The sequence below is a fragment of the Staurois parvus genome, unplaced genomic scaffold (assembly GCF_062004578.1).
Source record: "Staurois parvus isolate SC_StPar_1 unplaced genomic scaffold, SC_StPar_1.0 ptg000258l, whole genome shotgun sequence".
Classification (NCBI taxonomy): Eukaryota; Metazoa; Chordata; class Amphibia; order Anura; family Ranidae; genus Staurois; species Staurois parvus.
In genome coordinates, this window is record NW_028318054.1 from 5639656 (window position 1) to 5653362 (window position 13707).

General features: G+C 40.4%; 1 protein-coding gene across 1 annotated transcript in view; it reads right to left on the minus strand.

Moving 5' to 3' along the window:
• The window catches only part of PTPN22 (protein tyrosine phosphatase non-receptor type 22), a 172035-nt gene that overhangs the window by 22268 nt on the left and 136060 nt on the right, over window positions 1-13707 (minus strand). The window contains exons 13-17 of the mRNA XM_089681073.1: window positions 12924-13660; window positions 9783-9866; window positions 5113-5246; window positions 4008-4035; window positions 327-410 (exon numbers count right to left, since the gene is read on the minus strand). Of these exons, the coding sequence (XP_089537199.1) occupies window positions 327-410; window positions 4008-4035; window positions 5113-5246; window positions 9783-9866; window positions 12924-13660 (1067 nt within the window). The remainder of the gene's footprint in view (window positions 1-326; window positions 411-4007; window positions 4036-5112; window positions 5247-9782; window positions 9867-12923; window positions 13661-13707) is intronic.

Genomic DNA, 13707 nt, shown 5'->3' on the forward strand with positions numbered 1-13707 from the left:
AAAATATATTCCAATAGATTTTATATAAAATCATTTAGCCAGGCGATGCCTGCAGAACGTGCATGCAATCATTTCTGGATCCCAACTTAGTTGTGTAAAGACTATTGCTATATAGATTATCCAAGAAGAGTGACACTAATGCATAGTATTCAATTAAATGATGCTGCTGCAAAGTACATTAGGAGATCTACCCCTGGGGTCTCCTAGGATCATAATGACCTGGCAGTTGACCAAATCTTGCCCAGCTAAAACTGTTCCTTTCGACAGAATATTTCTTTACTCTGGTTTATCTTTTACTATGTTATTATCCATTACATTATACTTACTGATAGCTCCATGTGCAATAATGTAGGAATCATCTGTTCTTTCTGGTAAAGGGGGTGGAGAAGCTGATCTATCCCGTGTTTTTCCTAAGACATAAACATTTTTTAGTAATAGGTGCATGTCACAGCAAGGTATTTAAGATAAACACATGGGCTTAATATGCACCAGTCCTTAATTTAAACCTTCTTTAAACATGTTTAGCAGACACCTACCATATATTCATTTGAACATACCTTTAGAAATTTCCCAGAGTACCTAAGGAGCTTCAAACATTATGTAAATATGAATTTTTTTGCCACTGACCTGCTTTACTTTTAACTACCACAACCTATGGTGACATGGAAATTCCCAGTTGTAGTTTTCTTTTTTCCCACTAGGTATCAATATAGTTAGCAGTGAGATGGTCTCTGGGATCCTATATGGTTTAGGTAGGAAACTCCCTGGGGTTTCGGTAGCCAGACACAGAAGGAGGAATAGAAATTTCTGCGGTGACCAGGATAGGAATCATGTAGGCAGGAGGCCTAATTAAGAAGCTTACCCCTTGGGGAGAAGGCAGGAGCAGCCAGGTGGGCTGCTATGTGTTAAAGACTAATACTGATGGGACTACTCTCATCCCCTAGGACCAGTCTCTCCCCTCAAGCATACTGCTTTGCCTTTTATGGCGTTTGTAACTCAAGTTTGTGCTGTCTCCACTTGGAAGGCTGAAAGAACTGCTTCTAAATATTTTCACGTTTTATTTAGTAAAGCATGTACTGTGCAGACATCCTCTTATTAGGACCACAGATAGTACATCTCAAGAACCGATGGATTGTGGGCTTCAATGAGGTCTTATGCTCGAGACCTTTACAGCCGCCAGGGTGCTGGTTAGGCCAGACTGGGTGCCATGCCAGGTGTCCTGGCAAAATCAGGAGTAGTTAACGAGTGTATATGCTCCCAACCTCTCAGCTACAGGACACGAGGGAGGTATGCAGCCAAGCACGTGATCATGTTACTTAACCACTTCCAGACCGAACACTTTTACCCCCTTCCTGACCAGGGCAATTTTCAGCTTTCAGCGCTATCACACTTTGAATGACAATTGCGCGGTCATGCAACACTGAATATGAATTTTTTACCATTTTTTTGAGACAGATAAAGCTTTATTTTGGTGGTGTTTATTCACCGCTGGGATTTTAATTTTTTTTGCTATGTAAATGAAAAAGTCCACAAATTTTGAAAAAAAGTGTTTTTTTTATAAAATTTTGCAAATAAATAATATTTCATTATAAATCTTTGCCAAAATTTATTCCGTTATCTTTTTAGTAAAAAAAAAAATCCAAATTAGTTTATAACCAAAAATTATAATTTTTAAACTTTTTTTTACATTTTCATTTTATTTTTTTATATTATTATTTTTTATTTATTTTTTTTTACATACTGTCACCCTAGCAGTACAGTGTCACCATGGTGACACTGTACTACTTGTGGGGGGTGATGAAGATTTTTTTTCTTTTTTTTTACACATTGCTTTTACACCCATATAGGATGTAAAAGCAATCATTTCTCTTTCTCTCTGTGTGCATTCTTGCACTCATTGAGAAGTACTGAGTGAGCTGTGATTGGTCACAGCTTGTCACATGGTACAAGCCTGTTGTGAATAGGCTTGTACCATGTGACCTCTGTGATCATTCACAGATTTCACACGTAGTAAGCAATGATGTCACAAGTGACATCTTGCTTACTACTTTGCATGTGATCACTGATTGGCCAATCAGTGATCACATGATCGGGACCTCGTACAGAGGTCCCGTCTGACGATCGGTGTTTCACTGTGTCCGGAGGACACAGCGGGCACCGGATTGCGGTGCTGCACGCTCCCATGGAGCGCGCACAAGCAGGGGGCGGGGAGGCCGTTTATAGACGGCCACCCGACCCTGCACTTGCCACCGTCCGGCCGTTTATATGCAACGGCCGGTCGGGGAGTGGTTAACACTATGATTGGTTGCATCGGTGACCAACAAAAGATAACAGAAGGTAGAAGAGGATAGGCCTGTCCTTGACTTCCTAAGCCAAAGTTGATATTTCTCTCACTTTGATCTGGAAGGGTATTAAATGCTATATAGACCTGCAGCCATTTATATAAATACAGGTTTACTTTAAGGCAAACAGTATTGTGTATAGTGCATTAAGACTATGCTTGAAAGTTCTTGCTGCTGTAAACCCATTAAAAGTGAAATCTTACGATGGTTAATATATTTTGCAAATCATCACTTCTATTTGTATCTCTTTATTAAGCAAGCTTATACCTTATTAAATCATACGCACTGTACTTCGCTACTTAAAGTGCTACTAAACCCAGTTCCCTGCATTCACTATATCTGGTCTCCTACAGTACACACAACATGGAAATGCCACTATTTTAGTAAATATAAATTGCTAAAATACCTTTTCTCATCAGCAATTAGTGCAGTCTTGTGACTTCTATCAGTGTCCAACAGAGCACTGGTTACAGCTTGTAGGAGGAGTTTTCATTCTCCTGTAGCAGAATGCAGGACCTCTGACCTCTGTCTGGAGAGTGCTGATTGGCCCTGTGCTGATCACATGCACTCTCCCAAGAAAAAAATAATCTCTAGCAATACGCACCAAACTGATTAAGTGCAGCTTGCCCCTAGCCTCTGTTCTATCTGCTGATATTTGGGAGACACTGGAAGAAGGGGAGGATCAGAGAAGAGAGGATCAAACATCATTTTACACAATGTGAAGGATAGACTCCTTAGGTCCCACAGTGAGTATAACAAGCATGCTTTACTGCATATACAGATTGATTTTAATGTTGTGGGTTTAGTAACACTTTAACTTTGGCTATAATTTCACATTCAATTAATTTTTAATAAAGTACTTCAAAATAAAGATCATAACATATAGGAACAGATAGGTATGGACAAAGCGCTCTTGGTAATTAGGACTATAACTGCTTTTAACATAATTGTTTTCATAGGTATTATGAAAATCCATGATAATTCAGATTAGTAAACCAGAGATATAAAGGTGATCAGTAGCTGGCAAGTAGAAGATCTGGTTGCTAACCAGACACTAGGAAGGATGTGGTGCCAAGTCCAGGTGAATAGTAAAGTCTGTGTAAAGATAGGAACAAGGAAAGAAGCAAAGGAATCTACGCAGCTGATAGGTATAAGACAGTAGAAAAGAGGGAAGATGGAAAGGGGAGGGAAGGGGAAAGATGACATCGAGGACACCCAATCCAGGACCTTGAGGCCAAGCACCCAATGAGAGGCATAATTTGCTATGGACATTGATAGATGAGCAACTTTAGCTATAATTTAAATATTTATCTCTCTCTATTTGAGCAGAGGTATTCCTAGACATCGGAGACCAACTCTTCTATACCAAACTTTCTGACCAAGCTGAACCAAAAAGGCAGAAACCAAAAAAAGACAGGTAAATAATATGTTTTGAAAAACAAATGTAGTGCACAGTTATATGCAATAAAGCCACATGTATATATTTACAATAAGGCAAAACTTTGATTTTAAGTGAGATTATATCATTTTTTTATTTTTTTTGCTAATCCTACATCACATTAAAATGACACAAATTGTCTGTCTAAAAATAGAATAACCCTGTTTAACCACACACAGTTAATGTTAATGTATGGTCAGTTCTTCTTATCTTATATGATTACTTACCCATCTTTGACCCCCTTATTTTCACACTCTGAAAAAAAGAAAAGATAACGTAAGATTATTAGGCCCTGGGATAACATAATAAATACTATACAATATGTTATCTAGAAATGAGTTTTAGTAAAGATAGTAAATTTTTTTCGTGTTTGTTGCTAATAAAATATTTAAGCTAACATATTTTAAAGTTGGTAAGTTTACCTTGAAAACTGGGACTTTTTAGTCAGAACAATTATATTGCTCCTGTATATTTATTTCAGGTAGTATTAAACCCTGTATAATTCTGGGTAAACCATTTGCTATGTACCGTAGGTACTTTATTATCTACTCCACTTTTAAAGTTTTTTTTTTTTTTTTTTACCTTTTCTTTCCATCAGGTGCAGCTCTTCTCTCAACTTCCAGTTGGGGCTGCATGTACATAATTACTAATCGCAAGACTAAAGGCGTTTTTTTTAAATAATAATGTTATTGTAGCAATAAATTTTAAATTAAACTTTTCTGATGTCTTTCAAAGGCAAAAAAATGTGCAGGTAGGTGGATCACAAGTTTCATATCTAGCCACTCTGTGCTGTCTGTGTGTGAGGGGAGCATGCAGGCTGTGGTGGATCCAAGAAGACCTGGCTAATGCAAAGAGCGATAGGAGCAAAAGGAAGTCATGTTAGGGAAAAAAAATTATCCTGTGCTAATCTGCCAACAAAATTTTGAAGACAATTTATAAGTGTGACCAATGTAATCACAACTTGAATCAATTGGGTTTAACAATACTTCATTTTTTCCAGAACTGAATGTGAACAGTTGACTGGTGTGGGTCAGAACTATTCATGGCTTTCAAAGTGTGCTTGCAATAAGGTGATGAGGTGTTCTAGCTGGATACCCACCACATCACTGCCTTTAAAAGTGCATCCAAATTGCTGCAAGGCATATTTCAAGAGCATGTTGTCAAATGATACTGCATAGATTAGCTCTGAATCAAAAATAATGTGAATGAGTCCTAAAATTTTTAAAATTCTGCAGAGTTCTGAAGACTGTAGATTCCCATACTGTGCTTCACCACTTTATAAATAATTCCAACATATATACAATGTATTTCTAGTGTAATGCATATTAATACCTTACTGCGCGCCTTGAGTCTGAAATCATCAACATTACACTGGGATACACCAGCCCATTCCTGTGATGTGCCAATTTTTACACTTGGAACTTTAACTTTAGGCTGCAGTTGTGGAGGTTCCTGTGGTGGTTCATCTAATAAAAACAATTTATTAACATGAAAAGCTTATGAAACCATAATACATTTTAAAAATCATATATTACACATGGAAAGGATTCTTTTATACACCGCTCAAAAAAATTAAAGGAACAATCTGAAAGCACATAAAATCTCAATGGGGAAAAATATCATGCTGGATATCTATACTGATATGGACTGAGTAATGTGTTAGGAACATAAGGATGCCCCATCGTTTGATGGAAATGAAAATGATCAACCTACAGAGAACTGAATTCAAAGACACCCCGAAAATCAAAGTGAAAAAATGATGCAGCAGGCTAGGCCATTTTGCTGAAATTCCATTGCAGCAGCTCAAAATGGTACTCAGTAGTTTGTATGGCCCCCACGTGCTTGTATGTATGCCTGACAATGTCGGGGCATGCTCCTAATGAGACAACGGATGGTGTCCTAGGGTATTTCCTCCCAGATCTGGACCAGGGCATCACTGAGCTCCTGGACAGTCTGAGGTGCAACCTGGCAGTGTCATATGGACTGAAACATGATATCCCAGAGGTGGTCTATTGGATTTAGGTCAGGCGAGTGTGGGGGCCATTCAATGGTATCAGTTCCATCATCCTCCAAGACCTGCCTGCATACTCTCACCACATGACACTCTCATTAATGGCAGTAAGTGTGCCATTGTCTAGCCTGTAGAGGTCTGTGTATCCCTCCGTGGATATGCCACCCCAGACCAGCACTGACCCACCACCAAAATGGTCATGCTGAACAATGTTACAGGCAGCATAACATTCTCCACGGCTTCTCCAGACCCTTTCACCTCTGTCACATGTGCTCAGGGTGAACCTGCTCCCATCTGTGAAAAGCACTGGGCACCACTGGCAGACCTGCCAATTCTGGTGTTCAATGGCAAATGCCAATTGAGCTCTATGATGCCAGGCAGTAAGCAAAGGGCCCACTAAAGGACGTCAGGCCCTCAGGCCACCCTCATGAAGTCTGTTTCTGATTGTTTGGTCAGATACATTCACACCAGTGGCCTGCTGGAGGTCATTTTGTAGGACTCTGGCAGTGCTCATCCTGTTCCTCCTTGCACAAAGGAGCAGATAACAGTCCTGCTAATGAGTTAAGGACCTTCTACAGCCCTGTCCAACTTTTCTAGAGTAACTGCCTGTCTCCTGGAATCTCCTGCATGCTCTTGAGACTGTGCTGGGAGACACAGCAAACCTTCTGGCAATGGCACGTATAGATGTGCCATCCTGGAGGAGTTGGACTGCCTGTGCAACCTCTGTAGGGTCCAGGTATCACCTCATGCTACCAGTAGTGACACTGACCCTAGCCAAATGCAAAACTAGTGAAAAACAGCCAGAAAAGATGAGTAGGGAAAAAAATGTCAGTGGCATCTGTAGCAAAAGCGCGCTTCAGAGATGGACGCGGTTCAACAATTTTGGTTTCAACCTCCATCTTGGCGAAGGGACTAACCATCCTGAAATATATTTTCCTGCATCCTCCCCCCTTTCCTCTCTGTTCAGCCACAGCGACATCTGGTTGTGGCTCACTGGCAGGCTAGAGCAGCAGGGGGCCCAGAGCTACAAAGCCCCCCCAAGAGAGACAGAGCCTCTCTGCCCAAGAACCTGTGTAATTTCTCACCTTGTAACAGAGATAAGGCAGCTTTTCCAGGAATTGAAAGAGATTTTAACCTCATAAAACCTAGCAACATAGGTGACAGAATTAAATGAACATTCCTCAAATCAATTTTTATCCTATGTCCCATATCTTGGAATATGAGAGACATACATAAAAGCCGGACATATCATCAGATGGACAATGAGCAGGCGAATCGTTTAACAGGTAACTCAATTTGTCTCGCACGCTCAGGGAAGCAGAAGCATAGATCTCGTGAACCGTGCAGCATATAATTTCATAATTCATATCTAAATAATCCTCAGACTTGTCGGTGTAATAATATACCAGCGAGGGGACTATCGCTCGTGCAGCTGAGAAGCTATAGACCCGAATATGAATTATGAAAGATGTTGGTTCTAAGTTAGGGTTCCGCCCGACGATCCCTCCCTAAACAGAGTATTGGTCAGTTACTCAGAGCCACCCCCCTGCTGGGACATTTTAAAAACAGGCTAGCAGGCCTCAGTTGTGAAGTTAAAGACATCTCCCATTTTAATATCAATACCACCTGGGGAGACCCTTTCGCTCTGCAACTTGGATCTGCTTAAAAACCAAGGCGTACTGGCAAGTAACTTAACCCTTTAACTTCCTTCCTATTATCTCTTTGCTGTGTTATGGTTCTTTATATATGTATATATATTTCTTAGTTACATCTTCTTTGTAAATATTTTTATTGCACCTGTTTGACCCTTTTAGTAATAAATCTTTCTTCTGAAAGTGTTGAACTGTTCCTTTAGCTCTTAATCGCAATTTATGAATCCCTGCCTTTGAAGAGACGCTACTGTTTGTTTTAATCTCTGTATAACCGGCCTGTGGACCATTTTATACAGACAATTATTTCAATCATTATATTGTATTAACTGATAATGCGAGTTTCCTCTTTCTCTGTACAAAAAGGAGGTGGTGGCAGTGTGAAAGGGTTAGTTGCGTAATTAACCCAATCCAGTAACAATCGCTTAGGCTGACGGCACATCGATCTGTTGTCCATTAGCTGGAAAATCGTTGTGCAGGGTGCAGCTGGGTGTGGCACTGTTACGCACGTCACATCGCGGTTTTAGATCGGCCAGTCCTTCGGTCACAAGTTTGGTGAGAAGGTCTGGGGTCTGACGCCGTGATCATGACATATTCGACGTCACGATCGTGAGATTGTCGCATGTTGGTGGCGGCGATCCTGCGATCCGTGACAGCCTCCACCTGGAAAACCATTCCTGTTTTGGGGGTCATCTCATTTTTGCCCATCTAGTTCACCTGTTGTTAAATTCATTAACACCAAAGAAGCTGAAACTGATTAACAACCCCCTCTGCTACTTAACTGACCAGATCAATATCTTAGGAGTTTAATTGACTTGGTGCTATACTCTGATTAAAAAGTGTTTCTTTAATTTTTTTGAGCAGTGTACATTTATTAAAGGACTGAGTGGCAGTTGTAAGGAGTGGAAAGCACAATAATCCAGGACAACCAATCAGAATAAATGTGATTTTAGTGTAGCAAATTGAAATCTGATTTCAGACAAGAAAAAATTAACCAAACATTGGCCCTTCTTTTTAAGGATATGAATAATTTTTAATAATCCTAGTATAAACATATTTTTACTTAAAGCAGAACTAAAGGCAATTTTTTTTTCCATTTTTGATAGCGTTAGGGGGCCAATACAGGAAGTGAGGGGAAATCTCTTCAAAATGAGGAAATCCCTTGTTTTCTTTCACAATAACTTTCAGCGATAATGGTAAACAGGACAAATAGCGAGCGTGAATCCCCCTATGGGGAGATGCTCTAATCCTGTTCGACTGCAAAGATAATAACAAAAACAATATTTTTGCGTGCAATGTGGATGCAGAAAGTCAGCAGAGCTTCACTAAGATAAGAGAAAATTCTCCTGCAAAGTGAACAATGTATTTTCCATTAGTAATGCATCTACCACTCATCTGGACAGTTTTAGTTGAAACAGATAACTGCGTTGTTATTGGATGCAGTGATAAAAAATAGGTACAAAGAAGGTGGTTTTATTCTGTTTCACAGAAATTGTATTGGCAGACTTGGACAAAACAGATACCTTTAATTTCCTTTCTTTTAAAGGGGTGCTGAACTCCATGATACTTACCTCCCTTCAGTGGTCCAAGGTCCCTTGCCAGCAGCTGGCATCTTCTACGCGGATTCTTCTGTGTGTCAAGCTGGGGCCATTCTCATAGGCTGGTGCGACGTGACTGATGCGCATGCATAACATGCACAACAGTGAAATTGTCCCATTACATTCCATAGAAGACAATGAGCAGGCAGGTAGGTTTATTTTATTGCAGAAGAGACATTGCATGTCTCTTCTGAAGTAAGGAACCTGTCTGCTCACAAGTTTCAAATGTGGGACTTTAGTTTCGCTTTAATGGTCTATGCACACTAGGAGGTGGAAAAAATTCCAAAACCTCTGGCAGGAAAAGTAACATAAAAATTGCTCATAGTGGCTCATATTGCACAAGAGTTTATGAGCATTTATGGGCATTTTGCTTTTATTCCAAAACATTCCCCTCTGCTCATTTTTCACAATAATCAACGTACACGTGAAAATGCTGAATGCTCCAAAACGCTGTGTTAATGCATTTCAAGTGTTTTTTCTGCCTGAAAGCTCCTCTTTAAAAACGCACTTGTGATGGGGTTTTTTTCAGTCTGAACACACTCCTCTGTAAATATGCCTGTAAATGCCCAAATGTGCATGGACAAATAGGCTAACACAGAGTTGCTTCTACAGGCTTTAGAAAAAAATGCCACAAGCCTGTATAAGCCACATTTGTTATACCCAGTGTGCATGAGGCCTTACATATGATGCCTAAATTTTAAAAGTTTTACAACAGCTTGTTGCTTTTGTCTGTTCATCACTTACCAAGCTCCCCAGGTACAATAAAGGATTCAGGTGTTCGTTCTGGCAGAGGAGGGGGACTCTCATCATATGCTTTTAGAGAAGTAACTAAATACAAGAAGACATGCAATATGAGTTATTTAAATGAACACATTGTGTCTGTTAAAGGTATGTTTAAAGAAGAACTCCGGGGTAAGTCAACAAATCACTCATTAGTACATCCCCCTACACATTACCATTTAGCAGAAAAGTCTAAATCAATTTTCATGACCTCTTCTCTGTAATTCAAAAGATAACAGCATCTGCTCTGCCAAGGAGCAGGTGTAACAGCAGGGATTACACCATATCCTATCCTCTACCTCTGCAGTAAAAAAAAACACAGTTCCCATCAACCACAGGGAATTGTAGTGAATGCAGGTGGGTACACTAGGTCTGTACATGTTGAATGTGTCTGAGAGTCTTGGTCCACACACCACTGCAAGTGGGGCTCAATGACATCACTGCTTCCTGGAGAAAGGACTACAGAAGGGATGTGCCAAGACCAGTGGCTGAGAGAAGAGGATGCATAGCAGCTACTTGTCTTACAAACAGGAAACTAAAGAGAATTAACGGTTTGATTTGAAAATGAATAGGCTAGTTCAGAGCAACTACTGAGTGAACTACAAGATGGATGACATATTCAGTGAAGGTAGGAAATCAGCAAAAAAGACATGTAAAGACGTTTTTGCCCCACGTTCTACTTTAAATATATTTCAGTAAGCTAGTGTAGGTAGTATGAGTGTTAAGTTAGTCATACACTAGTAGAATTTGGCTTGAAAATGTTAATTAATTTTTAATCCTTAGAGGGGCCAAGTCACCGTTTATTTTTGACCACAGTGATGAAAAAATTCAAAGGAGCAGGATGGACAATTTTTCTCAAACTATCGAATGTCTAACAGTAAATGTTATTTTTTTTTCTATGGAAAGTCCATTCACTCCAAAATTGAATGTCATAAATAATCTTTTTATTATAGTACTTTCAGACGACATTCGTCAAGTCATTAAATGTACTGATAACAATTTGTTTGAACAAATGTTCGTACGGAGATGTATTTGAAGAATCTGCTGTTGGATGACTAGCTATAGTCTGAATGAGGTGGATGCTTTGGAAAGTCACTTTAAGGATAAGTTCACCTTTGGAACATGTTCCACCTATATTTAGGTTCCAGCTTCTGCTCCCTTTCCACCCGATTCCCCTTTTCACATGACAGTGCGCGAGGATTCTTCTACCTGAATCCGCTGTCACTCTTTAACCACCTCCCGCCCGCCATATAGTACAATGACGGGTGCAAGGTGGTTCTCTCGTTCTGATAGTACGTCATATGACGTCCTTCCATTCTCACCGCGCATGCGCGGCTCAGGGAGCGCGCAGCGCGGCGATCGCCGGTGCGCTGTGTCCCTCGGACACAGCGGATCACGGAAAGAGCCGAAGATGTCGGCTCGGTCATGTGATCAGCTGTGTCCAATCACAGCTGATCACATGTAAACACGGAAATGCCAGTTATCGGCATTTCTCTCCTCTCGAGCTGTCACGCTGACAGCTCGAGAGGAGAGGAGAGCCGGTAATCGGCTTTCCGCAGAGGGGACATGTACACTGATGATCAGGGCACTGATGATCAGTGTGCCCTGATGATCAGTGTGGCCCCAGAAGTGCCACCTGTCAGTGTCCATCAATGCCAGCAGTCAGTGCTCATCAGTGCCACGTTCCAGTGCCCATCAGTGTCACATCAATGCCACATATCAGTGCATACCAGTGCACATCAATGCCACATATCAGTGCCCATCTGAGCTGCCTTTCAATGTCACCCATCAGTGCCAGTCAGTGCCACCTATCAATGTCAATCAGTGCCACATATCAGTGCTGTCAATCAGTGCCACCTATCAGTGCCAGTCAGTGTCGCCTATCAGTGCGCATCAGTGCTGCCTATCAGTGCTAGTCAGTGCCGCCTAAAAGTGCCAGTCAGTGCCGCCTAAAAGTGCCAGTCAATGCCACCTATCAGTGCCGCCTATCAGTGCCATATATCAGTGTCATGTATTAGTGCTGCCTTTCAGTGCCTATCAGTGATGCCTGTCAATGCCCATCAACCTACCAGTGCCTCGTCATTAGTGCCACCTATCAGTGCCCACCACTGCAGCCTCACTAGCGCACATCAGTGAAGGAGAAAAATCACTTATTTAGAAGATTGTATAACAAAAACTAAGAAAAAACGTTTTTTTTTCAAAATTTTCAGTGGTTTTTGGTTTGTTTAAGAAAAAATAAAACACCCAGAGGTGATTAAATACCACCAAAAGAAAGCTGTATCTGTCTCAAAAAAATGATAAAAATTTCATATGGGTACAGTGTTGCATGACCGCGCAATTGTCATTCAAAGTGTGACAGCGCTGAAAGCTGGAAATTGGCCTGGGCAGGAAGGGGGTAAAAGTGCCCTGTAGGCTAGTGGTTAAAAACAGCACAGCTCTGCAGGCTCCGCCCATACAGCTACGTTCTTCATTCACAGATTCCTTCCGCTGCAGCAGGTAGACTTGTAGTTTCAGTGGGCTGCAGGGGCGCTGATGAACACTCAAACAGAAAGCCTGTACAGAGGTACAGGCTGAAAGCTGGAGCACATATCTGCAGAAGCCCACATTGCACCCAGGATCTATGGATCACAGGTGCAATGCTTTCCAGGCTCCTGCAGGAAAACATTATAAATGTAGATTTTTTTTCTGCAAAAATATATGCATTTATTTTTTTTGCAAAGGTGAACTTAGCTTTTAAGCAACTTTTTTAGCCTTTTATGGCTAATTGAAAATTAAAGTTTCTTGCTTCATCAAAATTTTGAAAAAAAAAAGGCAGTTCGATGACATTTTGTCAAAATGCATTCCAATCAATTAGGTGATTTTAAGATATGTTGTGGCTGTATTTAGATCTGGAATTATACAGGTGCCATCAAACTAGAAGTTGGGTTAGCCATAGGTCACGTAACCCTTAGTAACCTCTGCAAGTACCCTAGGGTTCCATAGAACCCTGGTTGAGATTGGCTGATCTTACATTTTACAGCAGTAAATATTCTATATTTTACAGGTATATGCATTGCTTATTAGACAATATAGAAAATGTTTATAAATACCCTTAGGGCCACTTACCAGTGCTGCTCAGATTGTTGAAAGGTGCAATTTCTACTCCTTGGAGTGGTTCAAGTTTGGAAGGATGATCAATCTGGGATGAATTATTTGAATCAGACAAAGGAAAGTTAAGGTCTTTGATATTGTGCCAATTTGCATTGGGTATATCGGAGTAGGTGGCTTCAACACAAAAATCTGCAAACTTTGGTGACCCTGGATCAGAAGATGATGCTGGAGAAAAATAAGGATCTTCTGTAAGGCGAACATAAGGATGATTACTGTGAACAGTACTTATATTACCCAGAGAACCAGTAAACAGAGAGTCTTGATAATGATTTCCAAGAATTTTTTGTTTATCAAAATTAGATGCTAAATCCTTTTGAATATAGGGGAACACATTTGATGCTTCAAAAACCTGATCAGACATGAAAGCCTGTCTTTGAAATTCCAATGGTGTAGATTTGGTGTGTATTAATAGCGCATGTCCACTGTAACTTTTCCTGTTTTCAGAAATTTTTCTGTTGGTGAGATTTTGAGAAGTTTTCTGCAATATTGTCCGTGGTAATGGTTGCGGCATGGGTTGTGTTTCTGGAGACTGCATGGTAAGTTTATTTAGTTCATCATAACTTTTATACATCTTTGTTGCGTACAAAGGTTCCATACAGCTATTAGAATTAATCCCAATACTGATGGCTGTTGTAGATGAGTTCCACAGATGTACGCTATTTTCCTCTTCCATCATGCATTCACCTGTATAACTTTGAACAAAAGGATGCTAGTATTAGAGGTATACACAACATTTAAA